The following is a 25,864-nucleotide window of genomic DNA, read 5'->3' as shown; positions in this document are numbered from 1 at the left end:
AACATCGGGAATTATTATAAATTAGTGTTCTTCTAAAATGTATAAGTAGATAAACATTCAGCCCAAACTAAAGGAAGTGAATAGGAAATGAATTAATACTGTCATCACTGTTTCGGGATTCATGATGTCTATACAGGGAGGTTATCTGTCACCATCTCAGCTTTAGTCAGATACTTAACAGATTGTGACCAGTTTTTAATTACACGTTGAAAAGTCCTTGTAGATATTGCAAATACAAAATAGGGTGGTCATAAAAAAATGAGTTAGTAAATAGGTCCTATATGATGGATTTGATTCAACCTGGAGAATGCAGAATTTATACTCTCTTTATACAGATGTCCTGTTAGAACTATGTCAGAAGCTTTTCAATGAAGAGATATGTGAGTTGCAAAAATGATCATGAGATCATGAGAGGTGAAATCTGATAGGATCAGAGTTCAGTAAAACAAGAGCTCCAATATGAAAAAGAGCAAAAACAGTTCATCTACCTATGGGTCAGACACTATTCTAGGCACTTGGAAGGGAACAAAAAAAAAAGCCTGCATTTGTGGAGCTTGCTTTCTATGGGAAGGCAGATAATAAATGTCAGTGTTGAATAATGATGAAACTAGGGTGGATGTGTGTGTGTGTGTTTATATATAAACAGGATATTAAGACTTACAATTGAAAAGAGAGCTGAAGGACACCTGGGGAAGAGAGAAAGTGCAAATGCTCCAAGGCAAGAGTGTATTTAAGAACACGACGGCCAGTAGGGACTAGAGCAGAGGGAGAGAAGAGATGAGACCAGAAAGGCAAAGGTAGAAGAAAGGTCGGATTACGTATAGCAGTAAAGATTATTTTAAGGACTCTGAGATAGGAGCTGTAGGAAAGTTTCCGCAGAGGGTCTGTGTTCTAACAGATCACTCTGGTTTCTGCACTGAGAACAGACTATGGGGGAAAGAATAGGATACAGACCAGTTTGGAGAGACTGGTCTGTATGATCAGGTATGATGGTGGCTTTCTGTAGGGTGGCAACAAGATGTGAAAAAAATGACATATGGATGAATTTCGCATGTCATAAGATATACAACTTAGGGATTTCCCTGGCAGTCCAGTGGTTAAGACTCCATGCTCCCAATGCAAAGGTCATGGGTTCGATCCCTGGGTCAGGAAACTAAGATGTCGCATGCTGCTTGGCCCACCCCCACCTCTCCGAAATTCTAAGATACAAAACTTTTAAAATTTGCCAATGGATTTGATGGAGGATGTAAGGAAAGGGGGTATTAAGGGGTTATTAGAGTTGGTTCTAAGCAACTATTTCTGAAGATGGGCTAGGAGGGGCAGGAACCAGCAATTCAGTTTGGGACATATATTAGGTTTAAGATGCTTATTAGACACCTAAATGGAGATGTCAAGTACGTGGGTAGATATGAGTTTGCAGTTCAGAAAAAAAATCTGGGCTAGAGATAGAAATTTGGATTTTTAGTTGATCATGGGAGAGTTGGACAAATGATACAGGGCCTTTAGAGTGAAGGTGGACTAAAAGAAGGGGCCCTACGATGGAGCCCTGGACTTAATCATACATCTTGAGGCTAGAGAGAAGAGGAACCAGAAGAGGATGGAGAAGGAGCAGCGCGGCAGCACCTTGGTAAGAACCACCAGGAGGAGGCACGTGGTATCCCAGAAGCTAAATGAAGAAAATATTTATTTCTAGGAGTGAGTAATAAACTGTCAGATGCTGCTGACCTATCAAGTAAGAGGAGGACTGATATATTTAGCAACATGAAGGTCATCAGTGACATTAGAGTTCAAGACAGATTGGGGTCAAAAAGCTATTTGTAAAAATTCATTTCTAGGACAAGTTTTCTAACTTTGATCACTGGATGTTATTAAGGAATTACTAATTTTTAAAGGCATGATAATATTGTTGTATTGTACCTTTAGCTCTTGACCTATATGTTGAAGTGTTTATGCATGAAATGATACGATGTTTGGGATTTTTTTTATTGGGGTGTAGTTGCTTTTGTCTGGGATTTTAAAAACAGTATTTATTTATTTGGCTGTGCCAGGTCTTAGTTGCAGCATGTGGGATCTAGTGCCCCGACTAGAAACTGAACCCAGGCCCCCTCCACTGAGCAGAGTCTTAGCAATTGGACCACCATGTAAGTCCAGGTGAATCCCTGTGCGGAACTTAACATAAGCCTTTGGAGGTGCAGAGAGAAGGGAAGGGTGGGGTAGAAGGTATAGATGAAACAGATTGGCCTTATTTACAGACAAACATTGAAGCTGGGTGATGTATGCATGTCAATTTACTATATTTTTAGCTTGAAATTTTCCATAATAAAAATTTTTTTAAATTCTTTTTAAAAGAGAGGAAAAATTGGAAACAGCTGATGCATTTAATGAAATTTTAATGGGCCTCCTACATTGGGAGTGCAGAGTCTTAGCCACCGGACCACCAGGGAAGTCCCCTTGATGAACTTTTAAAAAATAATTTTATAAAAGATACTGATTTGTTTTCGTGTCTTTGAAAAGCTGAAGAATGAACAGTTTAATCTGAAACCTACTTTAACTAGCAACTCTTTGTTTAAAGAATTGAGACTCCAACTGTGGTAAGTAACTTTTTTGACTAGCTGAGATTGACATGTTTAAGAGTAAAACATTAGACTAGGACTTCCAGGTTATATATCCTATAGTTTGATTTTCCTCATTTTTGGAATAGGCCCTACTTGCAAGTGACTATAGATGGCAGGGTACAGCCGTAAGGTAGTAGCTGCTGCTCGCCACTAGAGGGGCCCTCTGACCATCAGAGGGTACCTAGCACACCCAGCAGTTGCCTGGGTAAGCTGAAGAGTGACAAGCTAAGAACAGCAGCAGGATCATTTTTCCCCTAAAATATGTTCAGATTTAATTCTTGTTTGGGAAAAAGTCTTCTTACCCAGTCTAAACGAGGACTGAGCCTCTGACTTAAAATTCAAAACTTTGAGAATCCTCAATTCCTCCTTCATTCCAGTTACTTGTTCTATTATAAAATTTATTACCATCTCAATTCTCTTCCTCTCCAGTTGGTATTGCCATCATCCTAAATGCACATTACTTCACACCTCAATTATCCATCTAACTTGTCAACTTTTTCTATCTGCTGTGATAGAACTGTCATCAGATTGGCTTTGGAATTCTTTTATGTCTCACTTATGGACAGAAACATCCTACATTTCCCTCACTGACTGCAGCTTAAAATAAAAATCCCTCAGCTCAGCAGCCAGGGTTTCCAGTGCCTCCACCCATACTCATTCCAATATTCTCCCTCAGATCTCCCACCGTTGCTTTCACCATGGTCTCTTCCTTGCTCTCTGCAACAGGCCATTCTGCTGGGAGTAGAGACAATGCTGCTGTCCTCGACTGCCAAGCACTCGTGCCCGTTCTCATACTTCTAAGGCACTTGTGCTCAAGTGAAACTTTCCCCAACACTTCAGGCCCACAGTAACCTCTAATTTTCCTTCTTAAAAAAAAAAAATATATATATATATATATATTTTTTTTTTTTGGATTGCACTGGGTTTTCCCTGCTGTGCATGGGCTTTCTCTAGTTCTAGTGAGTGGGCACAGGCTTACTTGCCCCTTGGCATGTGGAATCTTCACGGAGCAGGGGTCAAACTCACGTTCCTTGCTTTGGCCAGGGGCATTCTTAACCACTGGACCAGCAGGGAAGTCCACTTCTAATTTTCTTCCTTATTTTATGCTCTGTACCTCTCTTTCAGAAATCACATCTCAGGTATTCTTTCTGTGTGCATGTATGTTGCACTCTTCTGGACTCTGTAAACCCTGTAAGATCAATTACTTTTAACCTTCAACTACCCAGTGCATTGACTGTCCTTACTCATTAGCTGCTGCATAACTGTAGAACGATCTTAACAAAGTAGGGAATAGTGGTGTGGAAAGGAACACCATAAGCTCAACCTCATAGAGGTTAGAAACACACATAGCTGAGGAAAGCAGTCTTTATGCTTTTCTAAGAAAACTTGGGGCCAAGTTGAGAGAAGGAAAGGGAGAGAATCTCGGGCCAATAAATCTTAGCTTGCTTTTCACACTCTCCCTCTCCTATCCTCCTAAAGCCAAGCAAAATTTTGAGCTTTGGATCCCCAAATCCCCAGGCAACAGACCGACATTAGTTCCTTTTCTAGCCATTCACAGCTTTTCCTTGTCAAGTTTAAGTTAAGATGGAGGAAGTGGCCAGAAGGTAATGAATGAAATCATTTCTCTCAGCCTGAGTTAGTCCAAATCTGGAGTGAGGAAAACTGGAAAGGATTCATTCATTCCAGGCAATATGAACAAAACAGCCTGGGGTAGAAGGGTGGAGCAGATGGTGTACGAAAAAGAATCAAGAGGAAGCAAGAAGTCTAAATAACTGACAAAAGTTTAATGCATTAAAACCAGATACTTATCGCTTTTATACTGTATTTGCCATTTCCGAACAATACAAAGTAGAGGCAAATAGTGACACTTCATAAAAATGTTGACTCCCCATCCCCGTCCTTAAGACCCAGCCTCCCTCAAATATTCCCTCCCACCCCTGACAGAACTCTGTCCTGAATAAAACACTTAAATACATCATAAATAGTAAATTATGAAAAAAAAAATAGCAAGAATTGTTTCTTTCCTTCTTGTAAAAAAGAACATGGCAGCAAAGACAGGCAGCCAGAAGCTGGCTGAGGGTGTCTAATATAGACAGTTACTCGGGGTGTGGACCAAGCTACTATCAAGGCAGGGTGGGGTGGAGGGGGCAGTACAGGGATGAGCATCAGCCAGACTCACCAGGACCCCTTTCCCCTGACACAAGGAGGAGGGTCAGATGGTGAACCCGGGGAGAAGAGGGGTTACCCAGCCCCCATTTCCACGTTCTCTGCGTGAAGAGAGGCGGCAGGGCGCAGGGCACAGCACTGACTGCACTAAGGCAAGAATCTGCTGGCTCCCTATGCATTTCAGAGAACATTCTCTAGCCTCACAGTTACCTGTTCAACAGACAGGTATCCCCGTCTCCTCTGCTCCACTAACAGCAGAACACTGTAGGAAAAGGTGGAAGAGCAAGGAAGACATCTCCTTTGGAGAAGAAATCTAAAATTCATTTGATAAGTCTTCATATTTAGAAAAACAAGCAGAATACATTTCAAATTGCAAAACAGTAATAACGATTATGGCCTGGCAGTGAGTAGGGTTCTGCCTAGGAAGGGTTCTGACCTGTGAGCCCCAAGACTGCACCACTGTTTAACAAAAGGGGTAAAGACTACCCCGTGTCCCACTCTCTCCATTCCTTCAGCCTTAAGAAATTCATTCAGAGAGGAGGAGTTAAAGAGGAGCTGCTTAACACAGCAGTCACCACCTTCTGTTTCTCAAATACCAGGGCTCTTCTGAGGGAGCCCTGTGAATAGGCATCTCTCCAATACTTCTGGAGTTTTGATCTGAAAACTGGTTTGAAATTGTGTGCTATTTTCCTTTTCCTTTTTTAAGGAAACAAAAGGAGAGGGTTGGGAGGTTAAACATCCCCCCAAAAAATCTTTACGAAGATTACAGGCGTCTTCTTCCAGAGAAAGAGTTAAGGTAGGGATAATGTACCAGCCAGTCTGTCCTGAGGAAAGTAAAGAGTCCAGCTCCTGATGAAAGGTAGATGAGGGGGGGAAGAAAATCGCCAAGTCCAGCAATCCCACTTCCAACAGGAAGAAGGGGGATCTGAAACCATTCAGTTGTGGAAGCCAAGGCTGGTGAGCTTAAAACTGGTTTCACCCAACTTGGGAGTGGAGAGGATGCTGCTGTCCTCAACTGTCCCAGCACTAATGCCCGTTCATAAGGAAGGGGAAGGAGAAAAGGCTCTTCTTCTTCGGGGGGAGACGGAGAGCTCTCCTAGCTTCCACTGCACTCCTTTTTTGATGACCAAGAAAAAGAAAACTCAGCATTGCTGGGTCAAGGGCTGACATCTTGGGATCACAGAGGTGGTTGAGTCTCGCTCCAAGTCTTCTGAGGATTTTTGCTCACTGAAAAGGTAAAGGGTATAAAGCTAAGGATGTGGAGTATGAGATAAGGGGACGGCAAAGGAATTCAAGGTAATTTCAACCTAGATGGCAGATCTAAAAAGTTTCCTGCTAGCCCAGTCTCAGCTTCCAAGTACACAGTACCAAAACAAAACAAAAAACAAACAAAACTCCCCCGCAACCCCGCAAAACCAGAAAATTTTAAAGTAAGATTTAGGGGAAGAGGGGTACCCAGTCCCCCTAACCCTGACAACTACTTCCTTGCTCTACTCCATCAGTGATGCTGTTTATACCCTTTCAAAGCAGCCACCTCCCCCACATCCCAGAAACTTACATGGATGAACTCTGACTCTGGAACTTCATGTTTTTCCAAGAGGGTTGAACTAACAGGAGTGGGGAAAAAAAAAACGGGCAGAAAGAAGAATTAGTAAATGAGAAAAAGAACTCTTAGGTCAAATCTCAGACTGCTTCTCTGTATTTCACTGGGAATAAACTTAGAATTCAGACAGAAGGGACTAAGGAGTTACTAGATCTGAAAGCACATTCTTTTAATTAACAGTCTCTTGACTACCATAAAATACTTCCTTAACACCCTCCTCTACTACTGCTTTCAACCCTCAGGTGTGGTAGGCACCCAACAATCACTGCTGCCTGATAGTCATGCCATGGTGTCATTTTCTTCTCTTGAGTGTGGGCTGAACTTAGTGACTCTCCTCTAGTGAAGAGAATGCACCATAGGTGATGGAAATCAATTCTGAGATTAGGCTATGTAGCTTCCTCTTGGGCACATGCTCTCCAACTTGTTTGCTCTGAGGAAGTTGTTGCAATGCTGTGAGATGCATTATGGAGAGGACCATGTGAAAAGGAACTGAGGGAATACCACCAGCCAACAGCCAACGAGGAACCCTTAGCCCAAAAGCCTGCAAGAAACTGAATCCAGCCAACAACCACATAAGCTTGGAAGTAGATCCTCCCCCCTGGGCAAGCCTCCAGATGAGACCACACTGCTGGCTAATAGCTTGACTGTAATCTTCTGAGAGACTGAGCCAAGGGCACCTAGCTAAGTCATACCCAGATTCTTAAGCCACATAAAATCTGAGATAACAAAATTTTTTGTTTTTAGCTGCTAAAATTTGGGGTAACTTATCTCACAACAGGTAATACAGGTTTTTGTACCTGGGAATGAAATGCTGCTGTAATAAAAATCTAAAATGTAGAAGTGGCTTTGGAAGAGAAAAATGGGCTTTGAGGATAGTTTCAGTGAAAGTTTTAAAAGTGTCCTGAAGAATTCTGGACTGTAAGGGGTTTGCCAGTAAGGGCTTAAAGGGAACTGAGAAAAATCTTATTGGAAATTGAAGGAAAGGGGATCTTTGCAATGTAGTGGAACAAAGTGTAGTGACAATGTCATCTATACTTATGTGGGAAGTAGAATACATGCCTAATGAACTGGGTGAGCTAGCTAAGGAGATCTCTAAACTAAGTGCTGAAGGTGCCACCTGGTTTCTTCTTAATGCTTACAGTAAAATATGAGAGAAGAAGATAAATGATAGGAAGGACTAGAAGACAAAAAGAAGCCAAGGCTGGAAGGTTTTGAAAATTCTGAGCCTCTCTAGATAGCAAATGATGCTAAAATTAAGAAATGGATAGAATCTAAGGCACTGCCAGGAGAATGTGGTCTACAAATGAAGCCACAGGTGTGACTATAAAACAAACATCTGTCAAGAACTCACAATACTATTCAGTCACACGAAACAACATTCAAAAGATTAAGGGTATGTCTCTCAGATCCTCTCAACTTGAACAGGATCTCTAAGAAGCATAGAGCTTATCAAGAAGGTATCTGTGGGTATGGGTTTGGCCTAACAGTAAATCCCAATGAGATTCATAGGAACCCCACGAAATGTCTGAGGGCACTGTAGCAACAGAAACACTGTCCTGCTTGGACTAAAAAAGACAGAAATAGTACACAACGAAGAAACCACCGGATCCTCAAAATTCTGGCAAGTAGGCTGAGAAAATGACTCAGCTGCAAGCACATTCTAGTTTTCATGAAGACTCAAAAGGCAAAACCAAGAGTCCAAAGGTAAAGCCAAAAATCATGAATTATTCTCATGCTTTGAGACATGATAAAAGAAAACTCCAGCATTTGCTGGATTTTAGGCTCTTCTGTGCCTCCTGTTCTCCCTTTTTCATGCAGGAATGTGTCATGAGGTTATCTCTTGTTTGTCTCATCATGGTATGCTGGTGTGTGCGGAGAAGATAGCCTGTCTCTTTTATTAGTTTCACAGGTCTAAAGTGATCCCTACTTCCTGATACATGCTTAGGTACATCCACTCTCACTTGCCTATGCTAAGTGAAGCAGGCTGCCATATTCTGAGTTACCCTCTGGAGAGGCTCAGGTGGCCAAGAACTTAGGGAAGCCCCCAGAAAACAGCCAGCAAGGAACTAAGGCCCTCAGTCCAGCAACTCACCAGAAACTAAATCCTGTCAAAGAGCACATAAATGTGAAGTGAAGCCTCTCAGTTGGGCCTTAAGATGAGCCTAGCCCCGGCCAACGTGTGACTATCATGTCATGAAAACCCTTGAGCCAAGAACCCAGTTACACTGCAGCTGGATTTCTGACTCACAGAAACCTTGATATACGTTTGTTGTTTTAAGTCACTAAGTTTTGGGGTAATACATTATGATGCAATAGATGATCAACACACCAAAAACAAAACTAACTCACAATCCACATAATGGATCCTTTTGAAAGGCTGACTATTCACTGCCTTCAGTGCCTAGGAATCCTCCCAGCCTTAAATCCTAAGCTAAGAATTCTCACTTAGGTCATCAGGAAATGAAGCACTGAGTAAGATATTCTGACTGAGTACCAGAAGTTTGTACATAAGGGTTTCCCACCACCCCCTAAAAATACAGAGATGTTGATACACTTTTCCAAATCACTAAAGATGAGCTCTTAGGAAGACGAACGTGCAAAAATATAGTGAAGAACAAAAGACAATAACATCTGGGGAAGAAAAAAAAACAAACCAACAGAATTACGGAAGTTCTCAAAGACCTGAAGAGAGAGATGAGAAGATTACATGGAGAAAGAGGCCAAGGAACCAACCTTGTAGTTAGCGTTTGCAAAGTCTCTCCAACTACAGGTGAGAAATAGGGGTCAGGAATAGTCGAGACCTCACTGATTTTCTCCAAAGGTGGAGTCTGAGGTAAAACATCAGGACGACCCAAGTGGACGCCTGGAAAAAAGAAAGAGGAAGAAAATCAATAAATCAAAAAGAAGAGAAAATGGGGTGGGGGAAATAAAGGAAAAAATATGTAGCAAGTTGGCTTTTCGTGAACAGGAATGGGGACAGAGGTCCTAAGCAGAAAGAGATGAGGGCCCAGAAGGGAGGGAGGGAGCACCCACACACGGGGACTCCAACCCGGGCGCTGACCTGGCTCCACTTCCGCCTTTGTTGTCACTTGTGCCTTGTGCTCCCCAGAGACCGGTGGCTGGAAACTTATGCAGGAGTTGCCGCTGGGGCCTGCTCGCCGAGAGAAAGATGAGCCAGACCGAAACTTTTTGGAAGGAGAGGACTTCACTTCAAAAGGGAAAGAGAAAGCCTACTTAGCACCTACCTCAGAAATAGTCACCAAGACATAAATACAACTTGCTAGTGTCCCCAACAAAAACCCAAGGTTGTCCTTCTGCAAAGCAGGAAAAATGGTTAATGTCAACAAAGATGGGCTCTATGAACTGCTTATCAGAGGAGGGGCATCTCAGTTCATGTCACTTTGGAAAAGAAAGCAGAGAACCCAGAGGAAAGGGGATGCGTACTTCTCCCTTCCTACAACCTTGATGGCTTTGCGTCCACCGGATGACATGTCTCCTAATCCGTAACTCCTTTTTAATAGTAGCCTTCAGTCAAACCAGACACTCTGTATCTTTGTAGAACTTGACACACATAGCACCATGACGATACTTTACACTTGTTTACATGTCACTTTAAAAAGACTCTGAAAAGATTATTCTATGTTTGTTAAGACTGGCACGCATAGGTCCTCTTTGCCTCACTGAGGGACCACTAATGGCTATGATGAGGAGATGGAGATAGGAAGGAGCTGGAATCTGCCAGTGGCAGTAGCATGGAAGGTTTGGAAAGAACACTGGCACTCCCCAACTCCCTCCCCTAGGCTGAGACTCCAGCAAAAAGGTAAAACCCACAAACGAAATAAGAGAAGAGGAAACTGAGGGGGCAAATCAGAAGTGAGAGAGACAGAAAGAGGAGAGCCTCTAGCTGACTAATACCTGCTAAGCAGACATGAGTAAATGCTTCTCCAAACTTCTGATCCTAATCTGAGAACTCCACGGCCTTGGGGACACAGTAATATTCTTGCCTATCCCTGTTCACAGAAGTCTGGCTTTGCCTACCTCAGCCTGTGGCACGGATCCTACACCCACAATTAAGTATTTTTACAATCCCACTAGTTTCTCAGAAATGCCCCTCACCTCCACGACACACGTAGGGATTGCCAGGGGAGAAAGTAGCAACTTGGTAATGACTAGGGCAGAGTGACAGACATAAGGATGGGCAGCAGCTCTCAAGGGATGTGGGTAGAGGAAGAGAAGTCTCTGGCTTTGGCAGCTCCATGACAGGGGAGTCCTGCCCCCACCTCCTGAAGTAAGAGAGCCACTGGAGGGTCATCTGGCAGAAGCCACTTACAGGGGATCTTCTTAAAAACTGTAGTGCACATGAAACGCTGGAACCGTTCAGCGTAGAAGCTGGGGCGATGCACTGATACGGTGTCCTGCAGAGGAAACAAGATGGCTGGAGTTAGAGAAGGGGAGGCCCAGCAAGAGAATCTCTAGTCCAAGGGCCATTTTTCCCCTAGGCTGAGACCCTAGCAAAAAGGTAAAACTCACAAATGAAATAAGAGGAAACTGAGGGGGCAAATCAGAAGTGAGAGAGACAGAAAGAGGAGCGCCTCAAGTTGACTGCTACTCACCCCATCATGTACCAGAGCTTTCCAAGAATGCTCCAACTTCTTAATAAACCTGTCCAGAAAAATGTATACATCATGAATTCACATTAAATGAGTGACCTTACAGATTGTATTTTACAGACCTGAGCAATCATAGTGGAAAACCTTGAAAAGACAGAAGCCAGGGAAGCACTCCCACTGTTACGCTGCAGTTTTCAAAGGACAGACAGGGTAGTGCTTATTCAGCATGGAGATCAAAGATGTTTTTAGAGTAAGTCAACACTCCTCTCACTGGAAAAGGATATTTAATACATCCTGGCAAGTCAGGGACAAGAATATTTATTGTAAAAGGGGAACTGTAGAGACAGACAGGCAAGCCTGGAGGGAGGTCAAATATTGTCCAGTCCTCACTAGGGTCTGAAATCTTACAGGAGGAAAACTGGGGTCTAACATTTCCAGCTCTTCCCTCACTACCATCCACTGCTTTGGTCCCACAGGCTAATACTTTTCACAGAACAGTGATCCCTTTGTTTTTCTTCCATGGAAAAGAGGAATGTGTTTCCAATTGTATCCCAACATGGAGTATGACTCATCTCACAGGTTTTCCACAAAGAGCCAGCAGGATGGTGTATTCCACCCTGCTGCTTCTGAGGACTGACTCAGCTTTCCACAAAGGTGTATGCTATGTTTGTGAGATGGTAGGTACCGAAGTCAAGAGACAGGCATAACCAAAGAAATAAGTCACCATTTGAAACTCAGTGAGGCAAGCAGCCAGACTGCAACTTATTGTTCTTGCTTCAGGAAGAATCTGGTGACAAATCCATCTAAAAGAACAAGGTGAGTAAGTCTACATCCACTCTGAGCCTGGGATTGATGTTTCTCACCTGTAAGACTGTAGAATGTCAATGATCCCGATATAAAGCAGCAGCCTTTCCCCTTTACTATTCCGGGCCGGGATGCCACCCATACTGGGGAAGACAAGAGGGAAAGAGTAACAATATCTTCTGGCTAGCAGGCAGGAGCTTCTGCTAAATTCAAACCCAATCAAGAGCTATAACTGAGACCTAAACACAACTGTCCCATTTTCCATAAACGGGACAAGTGAGAGCCTTCACCCAACCCCAACCACTTTGGAGTATATACAACTTCTTGCTCTCCAAATTTCACTTGCCTGCCTCTCCCACCCCAATTTCACCAATAAGAATCTAAAATTCACCTCCTACTCAGCAATTTCAGGACTACTCTCCCAATTAACTCTAAACTTTCTTAGTACTCTCTCTTTTTTTGCCCTGCCATGTGTCTTGTGGGATTTTAGTTCCCTGATCAGAAATCAAATCCAGGCCCTCAACAGTGAAAGCAGAGGCCTAACCACTGAACCACCGGCAAATTCCTCCCTAGTACTTTATGTCCACTAAGACACTCTTCTTGAGAATCATGATAAAGAATACTTTAAATGAAACAACCCAAAAGACATATGATACTTCAGTAACTACACTTCTTTGGCCCACGAATGTAACAAAGATGCCTTCCATTAAAAACTGAAAGTCACTTAGTCCTGTCTGACTCTGTGACCCCACGAACTGCAGCCTACCAGGCTTCTCTCTCCATGGAATTCTCAAGGCCAGAATACTGGAGTGGGTAGCCTTTCCCTTCTCTAGGCGATCTTCCCAATCCAGGGATCGAAACCAGATTTCCCGCATTGCAGGCGGATTCTTTACCAACTGAGCCACTAGGGAAGCCCCAGAATACTGGAGTGGGTAGCCTACCCCTCTCCAGGGGGTCTTCCCAACCCAGGAATCAAACCGGGGCCTCCTGCATTGTAGGCAGATTCTTCACCAGCTGAGCTAGTTCTTGAGAATCATGATGAAGAATACTTTAAAATGAAACCACCCAAAAGACATCCGATACTTCAGTACTACTTCTTTGATCCATGAATGTAACAAAGACACCTTCCATAAAAAAAAGTCTGTAAGAAATTCTTTTTGATGAAGTTCTTACAGTTTGCAGGTATGTATCTAAGACTCTGAGCTCCTTCCAAGTTTACAAATCCCAAATTTAAGAATCTTCCTTTCCTTCTACATTCTTAGGAACGCTCACTCTATAGTTCTGCAAGTATTAATGTTGACTTCACTGCTGAATAAAGGCTACTCCTTCTCAGAAGCTGTGTACCCCTCTCCAGGAAAAAATGCTTTGAGCCTACACACTCCTTCCTGGTGCCCGAGTCCACTCACTGGTCATCGGTCTCCATGGTGCCACCTCGTCGAGCCTCGCCCTGGATAGATTCCATGGCTGTGGAATAGAGCGCCTTTTGGGGGGCTGGTCTGCGAGTGTCAGCTGAATACTGTGTTTCGCTGCCTAAAGGCTCTCGTTGTGCATGATCTATGTTATGGATTGACACCAGGAGGCTATAGTCCATTATCTTGAAGCTCTGCAGCACCTAATGGAAGGAAAAAACGTGATCTGAGCCTTGGGAGGTATGAGAATCTTTTTTCAGGATCTTACAGCTTTCCTGGTCTAACTACTGGAGTCACCCTCCAGAGCTAAGCACAGGATTATCCTTTGCTCCTCCCACTCCTTGGAGAACAGTACATTGACCTTCTCTGCTCTCCCATCACTGATACTCCTTCAGCTTTCCTGCACCAGAGTAAATACAAATTAGACCACAGCCTAGCCCACAAGACCTTCTTTGTTTGTTCTTTCCTTGTGTCTCTTCATGAAAAGAACATTATATACTCAGTGAAAGAAGAAATATGTATCTGAGTTCAAAAAAAATCCACAGGAGGGTCAGGTAGAAGCATACTCTGTGACAGTGCAGATCTGTGGCAGGACCTTATATGGCCAGCTTCAACTCGGTTTAATATCTGCTGAAGCCTCAACATCTGTAGGTAGGCTCTGTGCCTGCTTCTGTGGATACAGACACTTAAGAGACCATCTGTCCTCATGGATATCATAATTTAGGAAGGGAAATAAACATAAATACAATACAGTCTAGTATGTGTAATAATGGAAGTGCACACATGGTTGAGGAATACTATAGAGGAGGTCAGGAGGTATATAAACAGGTTTATGAGGGATACATTAGAAAGAAAATAAGTGCATGTAAACAAAGGAAGGAAAAAATAATGCAATAAGGCCAAGGCCTGGAGGCATGAAACAGCAGGCCACGAGCAGATGGCTATCATCTGGTGGTGGTGTTTAGTCACCAAGTCACGTCCGACTCTGTGACCCCATGGACTGCAGCACGCCAGTCTTCCCTGTCCTTAATTATCTCCTGGAATTTGCTCAAATTCACATCCATTGAGTCTGGTGAGGCAAAGTGTAGGTGTCTGGCATATAAGAAAGGATGGGAGGGGCAGGACAATGCCAGGCCTGATGAGCCATATTAAAAAGTGTGCACCGTCTTTCCAGTTCTCAACCTGGTATACTTCCACCAGTTCCAGTAGCTCACTTTGGTGGTACAGCTCACCCAAGGCTGTTTTGATAGGTGGGTAAAGGATAAAGAGAATACAGGACTGATTCTTATGTGTAATTTATAAAACCTCTCTGCTCCACTAAGTCTCCAGTCCTCACAACCAAGAAAGTCAAACTAAAATGGGCATTATCCTGGAGGAAGAGGCAGAGTAAGCGTAGGAAAGCAAGGATGATAACACTATGGACTGAGCAGATGACGATTCTGCAAAAGCAGCTTGCAAAAAAAAAAAAAAAAGGATGTGGAAAACAAGAGAAAGATGTCACAAAACCCAAAAGATGTTAAGAAAGTGGAAACAATCAACTGTCGAACACCGCAGAAAACTCAAGGAAGGACTAAGAAGTAGTCTACTTAGCATCCCAGTGGTCACTGGAGAGAGCAAGTCAACTGGAAGCAGTGCGAGCAAAAGCCAGGACGTAGAGGCAGGAATGCAGGCAAGAGACGAGAAAGGCCAAGGTGAAAGGAAGGCTTCATTACATGAAGACACTGAAAAAAACTCTCCTAAACTTTAAGTTGATGATGGGGGGAAGACGAAGGGATGCTACAGAAGTTGAGGTAGCTTCTTGAGAAACAAGGCTAGGGGGATGGGAGTTACAAAATTGTTTGAAGAGAGTACCAATCACTTGGCATCTCTTGAGAGAAACAGGAAATGCATTAATGAGCAATACTGATGGCCCAAGTGGAACTGGATATCATAAAACTATAGAGGAACTTCCCTGATGGTCCAGCGGCTACCACTCCATGCTCCCAATGCAGGGGGCTTGGGTCTGATCCCTGGGCAGGGAAGGAGATCCACATGCCACAATTAAAGACCTTGCATGCAACAAAGATCGAAGATCTAGCATGCTGTAACTAAGACCTGGTACAGCCAAATATGTAATTTTTTTTAATGGTATTAAAGAATCTGTAGAGATGCCAGTATACATAGCTGTGTGATTTTTTTCTAGCAGCACTCAGCTTCCAAGGTATAAATTTGAATTGGCAGGCAGGATCAAAATGTGAGCACTGATGGTATTGGTATGGAAACAAGGAGAATGTATGATTATGAGGCCCAGGACAGGTAGAGAGAAAAAAACAGACAGGGAGGGGAGTTAGACTAACAGAGAGAAAGTAAAAACATAAAGGCATAAATGATCTAATGTAAAAGATACTGTAAATGAAGTCTGACACATACGTTATATAGAGTCCCATCTCTTATAGATTAAATGCCTTAGAACCACCAAACTGTTTTAGTCACTGAGATTTCTGGTACCTGAGAGAGAAGGAAATGTGACAAACTCACCAAACAGTCACGCTGCAGGGTCTTGCATAGAGCATTGTACATATCAGCATCCAAAAAGAGACCATCAGGGATGTCTTGTAAGAAGTCCAGATCTTTAAGGGTAGGGAGAGGTTTCTCTCGCTCTTTTTGGGACGCTCGCCTTTTATATGTTGAGCCCTTGAGGTCATACTTGATATGCATCTTGACTGACCGTGGTAAGAGATTGTTCATCACGACAATTCGAATATTCTTACCACCTGCCTGCACACAGTACAGTCCATAGAACTTAGGCAGCAAAGTCCGAGGGTTCTGGTTGAGGTTCTGAGGGCAAGAAAGTAAAAAAGAAGTAGAAGAGCAAGTCAGCTGATTTTCAGTGAAACTCAAGGATAAAGCCTGCTACCCACTTTCCTCTGCTCATGGGATTTCAGATACAATCTGCCTGCCCAGAAGCTCATATTGTAATTGTTTTAAAATTTCCCGATGTACCTATCTTAATAATGGGATCACTACCAAGCCAAGTAGCAGATCCTCCAATATACTAAGCAGTCAGGATACTACAAATATGATGAATATATTCCTTTAGAGAGGTTTAAGGGAAGACAGCACTGAAAAAGTCTTAAGCCTTAGCCTTCTTTATAGTATATTTTTGTTGACTATGATGGGAGGCAAAGGAGAGTTCCCTAACTTCTCCAGCACCTCCAAGAGGTATCAGTAAGAATGAATATAGTACTATCAAGAGAAGTAACCAACCTCATTCCCTGATTTAGGAGCTGGACTAAGAATGGAAAGCAAAATCATCATTGAATAAAAACAAAAATAAAACAAATGGGATCTAATTAAACTTAGAAGCTTTTGCACAGCAAAGGAAAACATCAACAAAATAAAAGGAAATCCCCAGAATGGGAGAAAATATTTGCAAATGAAGCAACCAACAAGCAAGCAATCTCTGAAATGTACAAACAGCTCAAGCAGGTCAATAACAACAACAAAATACAACCCAATCAAAAAATGGGTGGAAGATCTAATCAGACATTTCTCCAAAGAAGACAGATGGCCAAGAGGCACATGAAAAGATGCTCAACATCACTAATTATTAGAGAAATGCAAATCAAAAAAACTACAGTGACGTATCACCTCACACAGTTCAAAATGGGCATCATCAAAAAATCTACAAATAGTGACAGAGAGGGTGTGGAGAAAAAGAAACCTTCCTACGTTGTTGGTGGGACTGTAAACTGGTACAGCTACTAATGGAGTATAGTATGGAGGTTCCTTAAAAAACTGGAGTTACCATATAATCCAGCCGTTATCAATCCTGGGCATATATCCAGAGAAAATCATAATTTGAAAGGATATACATACCCCAGTGTTCACTGCAGCACTATTTACAATAGCCGTGACATGGAAGCAACTTGTATGTCCACCGACAGGAATGGGTGAAGATGTAGCACGTATGTGCAATGGGCTGCTCTGTGTGCACGCTCAGCGGTGTCCAACTCTTTGCAACCCCATGGACTACAGCCTGCCAGGCTCCTCTGTCCATGGAATTTTCCAGGCAAGAATACTGCAGTGGGATACTATTTCCTACTCCAGGGGGTCTTCCCAACCCAGGGATCAAACCCACATCTCCTGCATCTCCTGCATCGGCAGGAGGATTCTTTTACCACCTGCGCCACCTGGGAAGCCCCACAATGAACAATTACTCAGCCATTGAAAAAAAAAGAATGAAATAATGCCATTTGCAGTGACACAGATGGACCTAGACTGTCATACTGAGTGAAGTCAGTCAGAGAAAGACTAATATATACCACTTTTAAGTGGAATATAAAGAAATGGTAAAAATGAACATGTTTCAAAATAGAAGTTGAGTCATTGATGTAGAAAACAAACTTGTGGTTACCAGAGGGAAAGGGAAGGGCATAAATTGGGAGACTGAAATTGGCATATACACACTACTGTAAATAGAATAGATAATTAATAAGAACATACTGAATAGAACAGGGAACTCTGCTCAATACCCTGTAATGACCTATACATGGGAATAGAACCAAAAAAAAAGTAGACATTATGTGTATGTATAACTGACTCACTTTGCTGTACGTCAGAAACTAACAAAACATTGTAAATCAACTATACTCTAAATAAATATATAAACATCACTGAATTTTGTCTTTGGGTAGGAAGATCTAAGCTAGGTTATACTTAAAATAGGACAGATAAACAAAACCCCCTTTAGCCATAGACAGACAAAAGAGATGGGACCAAAAGCACAAAGATGAACTACATCCCTAAGACCGAAGTGTTAACATTGCTTTCCCCCTGATGTCAGCCTGCCCAGCCTTGTCCAGGAGTGGAGTGGGCAGCTCGAGCAGCTGGTGCTCCTTGTCCTCTCACCATGTAGTATCCTGGAAGCAGCTTCTGTAGAAACTCTGCCTCTTTGTGCTGGACTGTTTTTATGATGAATTCGTCATCGCTGGACACGTAGAAGAGGGAACCACTAGCCCCAGAGTTGCAGAGTTCAATCAGCGGTTCATTGCAGAGGGAGTACTAGGGCCCAAAGAAAAGAGAGCAAGAGGTTCAGAGATACCAGGGCTTCCCCTATCAGAAATCAACTACAGGTACAATTCTATTCTAAAACAAAAAAATAAGAGCAAGAATGTGAAGAGGTCTTCCTTTGGAAGTACTCCTCTGATACTGGAGTCCCAGAGTCCTGAGGTCCGGAAGCTTACCAAATAATCATCAGGCCGGATACCAAATAACTCCCGAAAGTATCGGAAGGCAACAGGTGCGTAGGTCTTGAATCGAAAGTCATTGTAGTGATGAGCAGGGGTCAGGTTGCTCCCTTCACTGTGGTGTTAAAAAGAAGGAGTCATAACTTACCAGTCCCTGTAATTTAGGGAGTCCACAACCCTGGGAAGACACTCAGTCACCCAGAGGCAAGTCAATACATCCCTCCTGAGAGAACCAAAGGGACTGGATGAGTCAGTTACGTAATGGGACACAGGTGCAACACAGGGATTAAGACATGAAGCAGGGGATCATATGCCCCCTATCCAATGCCCTGAAGTGCTTTTCAGGGCTTAGTCCACAGGCCAGAGGCTCACAGAAGCATCCAAAGGATAGCATCTGCTGTCCAAATTCTCCAGTCCCACGTCACACTGATTAATATCAGGCTAAGGATTGGATGCATGCCTAAATTAGGTATGAATTTCTAAAATGTCCTAATGTTGATATAAAAAAGTCACATTTCCCAGGACATTCTTCTGAACATTAAGTAACCACTGTACCTCGGGAAGAAGATACTCTCCACCACGTAGAAGTCTTGCATGAGGACATCTCGCTCTGGTTTGGTACTCAGGCTTCCTACAGTGTGAGTAATGCCTAACTGGATGGCACCTTTTAAGGCTGATGAGGTTGTCTGAAACAAGAGGAAAGTTTCTAGTATTAAATCTGATTACAGCAGTAAAAACTCAGGAGAGAAGAACCAGAAGAAACAATGGAAAGCAAATGCCCTTCCAGTGGTTCATTCTAAACTGGGGCAATCCAGTTTCCCCATCTTCATGGCTCCACATGGCAGTGAAGCCTGAAAAGACTGGAGAGGCATGACGATACAGAGTAGCAAAGGTGTGACTATGGGAGCCAGCCTTCACTAGGCAAAGTGTTCCTCCAACCCACATCCACATCTGGAATATACACTGAAATGAGAGAACAATCTCAGGTCTCACTCCAAAGGTTCCTGCCCCCAGAGCATACAAAGTCCTCCAAATATTTTATTCATCAGATATAGAATATTAACTAAAATTAAATGATATTCTGACTGACTGAAGCTCAGTCCTCTAAGACCAGGCTTGAGTGATGTCCCAAGGCCAACAGAGTGGCAAAAAAAGGCTACTAAAAAGCCTGAAAGATTACAATTATTTCTGAGAGAAGTATTTAGCTTTACTAAATACTCATGTGTGTGCTTACTCCCTCATTTGTGTTCGACTCTTCGTGACCCCATGTACTGCAGCCCTCCAGGCTCCTATGTCCATGGGGATTCTCCAGGCAAGAATAATGGAGTACGCTGCCATGCCCTCCTCCAGGGGATCTTCCTAACCCAGGGACTGAACCCAGGTCTCCTGCATTGCAGGTGGATTCTTTACCATCTGAGCCACCAGGGAAGCCCATTATCATATTATGGTCAAAATACAAATATAAGAGCTCCATTCTTGCAATTAGGATTCCAATGTCATGAGGAAATGTCATATTAACTAGATCTGTGCTATCTAATACAGTAGTTAGTAGCCACACTCGGCTATTTAATTCTAAGTTAATTAAAATTTAATTTAAAAATCACTTCTTCAGTTTTACTAGACACATTCAGGTATGATTAGTGGCTACCACACTGGATAACACAGGTATAGCACATTTCCATCACCATAGAAAGTTCTATTGGATAGTTTTGTTCTAAGCAATTTCCCTTATCCCCAACCCTTACCAAGTATTACTTGCCTTTCTACTTAGTCCTCATGGGGCATTAAAATTATAATTAATTTTTTAAGTGCTTGCCTTTCTTAGACTAGAAACTCAGCTTGTCGTCTCAGTTTTCAGCACATAAAATGAGCTCAATAAATGTCTGTTGAATTGATCTGATCTGGGCAGTCAGATCCCTGACAGAGAACACGTGAGTATACCTCTCTCACTTCGGACAATGTGGTAAGACAGAAAACAGACACAAGAAAACTGACGTGGGCCAGACAAGGTACAGGTGCCATACGGGGGTTTAACATTCTACTACAGGAAACCTAAGCATCTCCAATTAGTCCAGAACTGAAGAACTGGATCGCCCCATGATGCTCCTCTTCTGCTTTCCCTTCACCAGTTCAATTTCCTCTTCTTGGTTATTGCTACTATCTTTTCAATCCATTTCATATCTCTAGCTCAAAATCAGATGCTCTAGGCCCTATCCACCAACTGAAACTATAATCTTAACAAAACCCAAGAGCTTCCCTGACGGCTCAGTGATAAACAGTCTGCCTGCCAATGAAGGGGACACAGGTTTGATCCCTGGTCCAGGAGGATCCCACATGCCATGGAGTGGCTGAGCCTGTGTGCCAAACTATTGAGCCTCTGCTCTGGAGCCCAGGAACCACAACTACTGAGCCCCTGCGGCAGTTACTGAAGCCCGTGAGCTCTAGAGCACGTGCTCAAGAGAAGTCACCCCAGTGAGAAGTCCACACACCACAACTAGACAGTAGCCCCTGCTCACCACGACCAGAGCAAAGTCCGCAAAGCAACAAAGGCTCAGCACAGCCAAAAACAAATAAATAAACATTAAAAAAAAAAAAAAAAAAGGACACACAAAGAAGAGAAGAAACACATCTGACCTGTCTGTATCACCAGGCTGAACTGGATCCAGCCTTTACTTTATGTATACCCAGCACCAGAGTAAAGACAGAAAAACATCAAAAACACATGGTTCCCCAAAGCTAGGTTAAAATGGCCTTGAAGGCTTATTGTTATTTGTTTGTTTAGTTACTAAGTTGTGTCCGACTCTTTGTGACCCCACAGACTGTAGCCCACCCAGTTCCTCTATCCAAGGGATTTGCCAGGCAAGAATGCTGAAGTGGGTTGCCATTACATGTTTATATCTTAACAGGGAAACACAACTGCTTCAGCTCAGTGAAAATTCATCTAATATCAGATTTGTCCATTAAGAACATTCTTATTTAAACACATATACAGGTGGTTAGATAATTCACCCTTTGTGATGTAAATTCTAAAATTCAAGTTGTATGATGGCTATTGTGCAAAGGTTTAGGGTATCAAGAAATGGGATAGAATGTGGAGAATATAATCAAAGAGACAAAACTAGCCCTTCCTGGAATAAGATGACAGGGTTCCACTCAGACGCACCTTTTTATATGTTGTCTCTCCTGAGGAATCAACACCTCGGTGACCTATTTTCTTCATGGACATGCCAGAGGAATAAGCCACCTATAAGAAGAAGATTCAACATTAGTATATAATTTCCACATAACACATCAAACTGCTACCATGATGGTACATCAAAATAAAACACTACCCTTTTTAGGATCAAGAACATTTTATAAAATCTTCTGAAGATCTACCCCATGCAAACACAAAGTTACAGTGTTGCTACCCAAAGAATTAAGTCGCTTGCTCAGTCTGTCCGACTCTTTGCAACACCATGGATTGTAGCCTACCAGGCTCCTCCATCCATTGGATTCTCCAGGCATGAATACTGGAGTGGGTTGCCATTTCCTTCTCCAGGGGATCTTCCCAACCCAGGGATCAAACCCAGGTCTCCCACATTGCAGGCAGACGCTTTAACCTCTGAGCCACCAGGGAAGCCCAAAGAATTACAACTGACTAAAAGAGCACTCCAAAAGGACACATATTTCACCTGTGGTCCTCAGAAAAATGACAAAGAATATTAAAATGATTATCACTGGAGAAAAGCAGAAACAGGGGAAGTAGGAGATATTAATAGCAGCCCCAGGAAAAAGGAGAGACCCCCAGTATAAAAAAGCAAGACAGAAATAGAGCTTCATAGACCCAGATTCCTTTCATAATTACTCCTCCTCTAACTTTCAACCCAACCTGAATACTATTTGCTCAAACTGACTTCACTAGCAGAAATGAACTAGCCACTAGCAAATATAAGTACTGTTCAGTCCAGATATTAAAAGGCTAAGGCAATGAGACAAATTCTCTAAGAAGAGGGCCTCCCTGCCTCAAAGAGATTCCTGAGAATATGATATGGCCTTGTTTTCTACTCACATGACAGCCTCAGAAAAAAGGAAGAAACAAAACCAGTGGAGTAGAAACTAGAAGGATATTCTCCACAGCCAAGATGCCAGCACAATAGACATGAAAGTATTCTTCATGATGCCACTATTCATTTAGTTAATAAAGCCAAAAGGCAAAAAGACTATTGGAAATAGCATGTCACCGTTTTAGGACTTGATTTAAGTTCTACTATCCTTACCAAGAATAGTAAGGCTTCCCTGGCGGCTCAGAGGTTAAAGCATCTGCCTGTAATGCAGGAGACCTGGGTTCGATCCCTGGGTCGGGAAGATTCCCTGGAGAAGAAAATGGCAACCCACTCCAGTATTCTTGCCTGGAGAATCCCATGGACTGACGAGCTTGGTGGGCTACGGTCAGACACGACTGAGCGACTTCACTTTCACTTTTCATTCTTACTAAGGCCCTTAATGGAGAAAACCCTCAATAAATAACCTGACAGAACCTGGAAGATGTTCTGAGAGAAAAGCCTAAAATCCTATGCCAAAAGGGTCCACATTACACCCCGTCACAAACCCCAGGAGAGATGCAAGAAGTAAAGAGAGAGTTGGGAAACACATCATGAGAAAAAAATTAAACAAATATAACATACTCTGCACAAAAAAGAAATACAGGAAACCAACAGCTTCAGTATGGTTAAAAGAAGTTTGCCATATTCACTGAAGCTATGCAATCAGGAGGTATTAACAACAAAACAATACAGTGAGTTATAGTGTCAGACTGGCTTAGAATCCTAACCTTCTTAATACCATATTATTAATTATGAGAGCTTGGGCAAGCTAAATAACCACTAATCCTCACTTTCTTCATCTATAAAACATGGATAACAACAGCAGCTACACTAATAGAGGTTCTTTGCAGGATTAAATAAGAATACTTACTCAGATACATTATTTACATTTTGGTACACTACATACATGAACTGTATGAAAAGGCAAAAAGAAAGGACACTGAAAGATGAACTCCCCAGGTCGCTAGGTGCCCAAAATATGCTACTGGCGATCAGTGGAGAAATAACTCCAGAAAGACTGAAGGGATGGAGCCAAAGCAAAAACAACACCCACCTGTGGATGTGACTGGTGAGAGAAGCAAGGTCCGATGCTCTAAAGAGCAATACTGCATAGGAACCTGGAATGTTAGATCCATGAATCAAGGCAAATTGGAAGTGGTCAAACAGGAGACGGCAAGAGTGAATGTTGCCATTCTAGGAATCAGCAAACTAAAATGGACTAGAATGGGTGAATTTAACTCAGATGACCATTATATCTACTACTGTGGGCAAGAATCCCTTAGAAGAAATGGAGTAGCCACCATAGTCAACAAAAGAGTCCGAAATGCAGTACTTGGACGCAATCTCAAAAATGACAGAATGATCTCTGTTCGTTTCCAAGGCAAACCATTCAATATCACAGTAATCCAAGTCTATCCCCGACCAGTAACGCTGAAGAAGCTGAAGTTGAACAGTTCTATGAAGACCTACAAGACCTTTTAGAACTAACACTCAAAAAAGATGTCCTTTTCATTATAGGGGACTGGAATGCAAAAGTAGGAAGTCAAGAAACACCTGAAGTAACAGGCAAATTTGGCTTTGGAGTACAGAATGAAGCAGGGCAAAGGCTGATAGAGTTTTGCCAAGAGAATGCACTAGTCATAGCAAACACCCTCTTCCAACAACACAAGAGAACACTCTACACGTGGACATCACCAGATGGTCAACACTGAAATCAGACTTATTATATTCCTTGCAGCCAAAGATGGAGAAGCTCTATACAGTCAGCAAAAACAAGACCGGGAGCTGACTGTGGCTCAGATCATGAACTCCTTATTGTCAAATTCAGACTTAAATTGAAGAAAGTGGGGAAAACCATTAGACCACTCAAGTATGACCTAAATCAAATCCCTTATGATTATACAGTGGAAATGAGAAATAGATTTAAGGGACTAGATCTGATAGAGTGCCTGATAAACTATGGATCAAGGTTCGTGACACTGTACAGGAGACAGGGATCAAGAACATCCTCAAAAAAAGAAATGCAAAAAAGCAAAATGGCTGTCTGGGGAAGCCTTACAAATAGCTATGAAAAGAAGAGAAGCGAAAAGCAAAGGAGAAAAGGAAAAACATAAGCATCTGAATGCAGAGTTCCAAAGAATAGCAAAGAGAGATAAGAAAGCTTTCCTCAGTGATCAATGCAAAGAAATAGAGGAAAATAATAGAATGGGAAAGACTAGAGATCTCATCAAGAAAATCAGAGATACCAAGGCAACATTTCATGCAAAGATGGGCTTGATAAAGGACAGAAATGGTATGGACCTAACAGAAGCAGAAGATATTAAGAGGTGGTAAGAACACACAGAAGAACTGCACAAAAAGATCTTCACAACCCAGATAATCACAATGGTGTGATCACTCACCGAACCAGACATCCTGGAATGCAAAGTCAAGTGGGCCTTAGAAGTATCACTATGAACAAAGCTAGTGGAGGCAATGGAACTCCAGTTGAGCTATTTCAAATCCTGAAAGATGATGCTGTGAAAGTGCTACATTCAATATGTCAGCAAATTTGGAAAACTCAGCAGTGGCCACAGGACTGGAAAAGGTCAGTTTTCACTCCAATCCCAAATAAAGGCAATGCCAAAGAATGCTCAAAGTACCACACAATTGCACTCATCTCACATGCTAGTAAAGTAATGCTCAAAATTCTCCAAGCCAGGCTTCAGCAATACATGAAAACCGTGAACTTCTAGATGTTCAAGCTGGTTTTAGAAAAGGCATAGGAACCAGAGATCAAATTGCCAACATCCACTGGATCATGGAAAAAGCAAGAGAGTTCCAGGAAAACATCTATTTCTGCTTTATTGACTATGCCAAAGCCTTTGACTGTGTGGATCACAAGAAACTGTGGAAAATTCTGAAAGAGATGGGAATACCAGACCACCTGACCTGCTTCTTGAGAATCCTGTACGCAGGTCAGGAAGCAACAGTTAGAACTGGACATGGAACAACAGACTGGTTCCAAATAGGAAAAGGACTACATCAGGGCTGTATATTGTCACCCTGCTTATTTAACTTATATGCAGAGTACATCATGAGAAACACTGGGCTGGAGGAAGCACAAGCTGGAATCAAGATTGCCGGGAAAAATATCAATAACCTCAGATATGCAGATGACACCACCCTTATGGCAGAAAGTGAAGAAGAACTAAAAAGCCTCTTGATGAAAGTGAACGAGGAGACTGAAAAAGTTGGCTTAAAGCTCAACATTCAGAAAACTAAGATCACGGCTTCTGGTCCTATCACTCCATGGCAAATAGATGGGGAAACAGTGGAAACAGTGGCTGATCTTTTATTTTTGG

General features: G+C 42.5%; 1 protein-coding gene across 20 annotated transcripts in view; it reads right to left on the bottom strand.

Annotated features, from left to right (window-relative positions):
- Positions 1 to 4,378: 4,378 nt before the first annotated feature.
- The window catches only part of PIP5K1A (phosphatidylinositol-4-phosphate 5-kinase type 1 alpha), a 39,748-nt gene continuing 18,262 nt past the window's right edge, over positions 4,379 to 25,864 (bottom strand). For 8 of the 20 annotated variants that reach the window (XM_060414110.1, XM_060414146.1, XM_060414115.1 and 5 more), the window contains 11 exons: positions 21,599 to 21,679; positions 18,991 to 19,121; positions 18,433 to 18,550; positions 18,098 to 18,250; positions 15,725 to 16,024; positions 13,205 to 13,410; positions 11,858 to 11,941; positions 10,998 to 11,046; positions 10,715 to 10,799; positions 9,446 to 9,592; positions 4,379 to 9,247 (listed from right to left, as the gene is read on the bottom strand). In XM_060414110.1, the coding sequence (XP_060270093.1) occupies positions 8,913 to 9,247; positions 9,446 to 9,592; positions 10,715 to 10,799; positions 10,998 to 11,046; positions 11,858 to 11,941; positions 13,205 to 13,410; positions 15,725 to 16,024; positions 18,098 to 18,250; positions 18,433 to 18,550; positions 18,991 to 19,121; positions 21,599 to 21,679 (1,689 nt within the window). In that variant the 3' untranslated portion in view covers positions 4,379 to 8,912. The remainder of the gene's footprint in view (positions 9,248 to 9,445; positions 9,593 to 10,714; positions 10,800 to 10,997; positions 11,047 to 11,857; positions 11,942 to 13,204; positions 13,411 to 15,724; positions 16,025 to 18,097; positions 18,251 to 18,432; positions 18,551 to 18,990; positions 19,122 to 21,598; positions 21,680 to 25,864) is intronic. The other 12 variants (XM_012181025.4, XM_060414172.1, XM_004002484.5 and 9 more) reach the window with 3 other exon arrangements.

This window comes from Ovis aries, chromosome 1, assembly GCF_016772045.2.
Source record: "Ovis aries strain OAR_USU_Benz2616 breed Rambouillet chromosome 1, ARS-UI_Ramb_v3.0, whole genome shotgun sequence".
NCBI lineage: Eukaryota > Metazoa > Chordata > Mammalia > Artiodactyla > Bovidae > Ovis > Ovis aries.
Note: the sequence above shows the minus strand (reverse complement) of the source record. Positions and strands in the feature narration are given on the sequence as shown.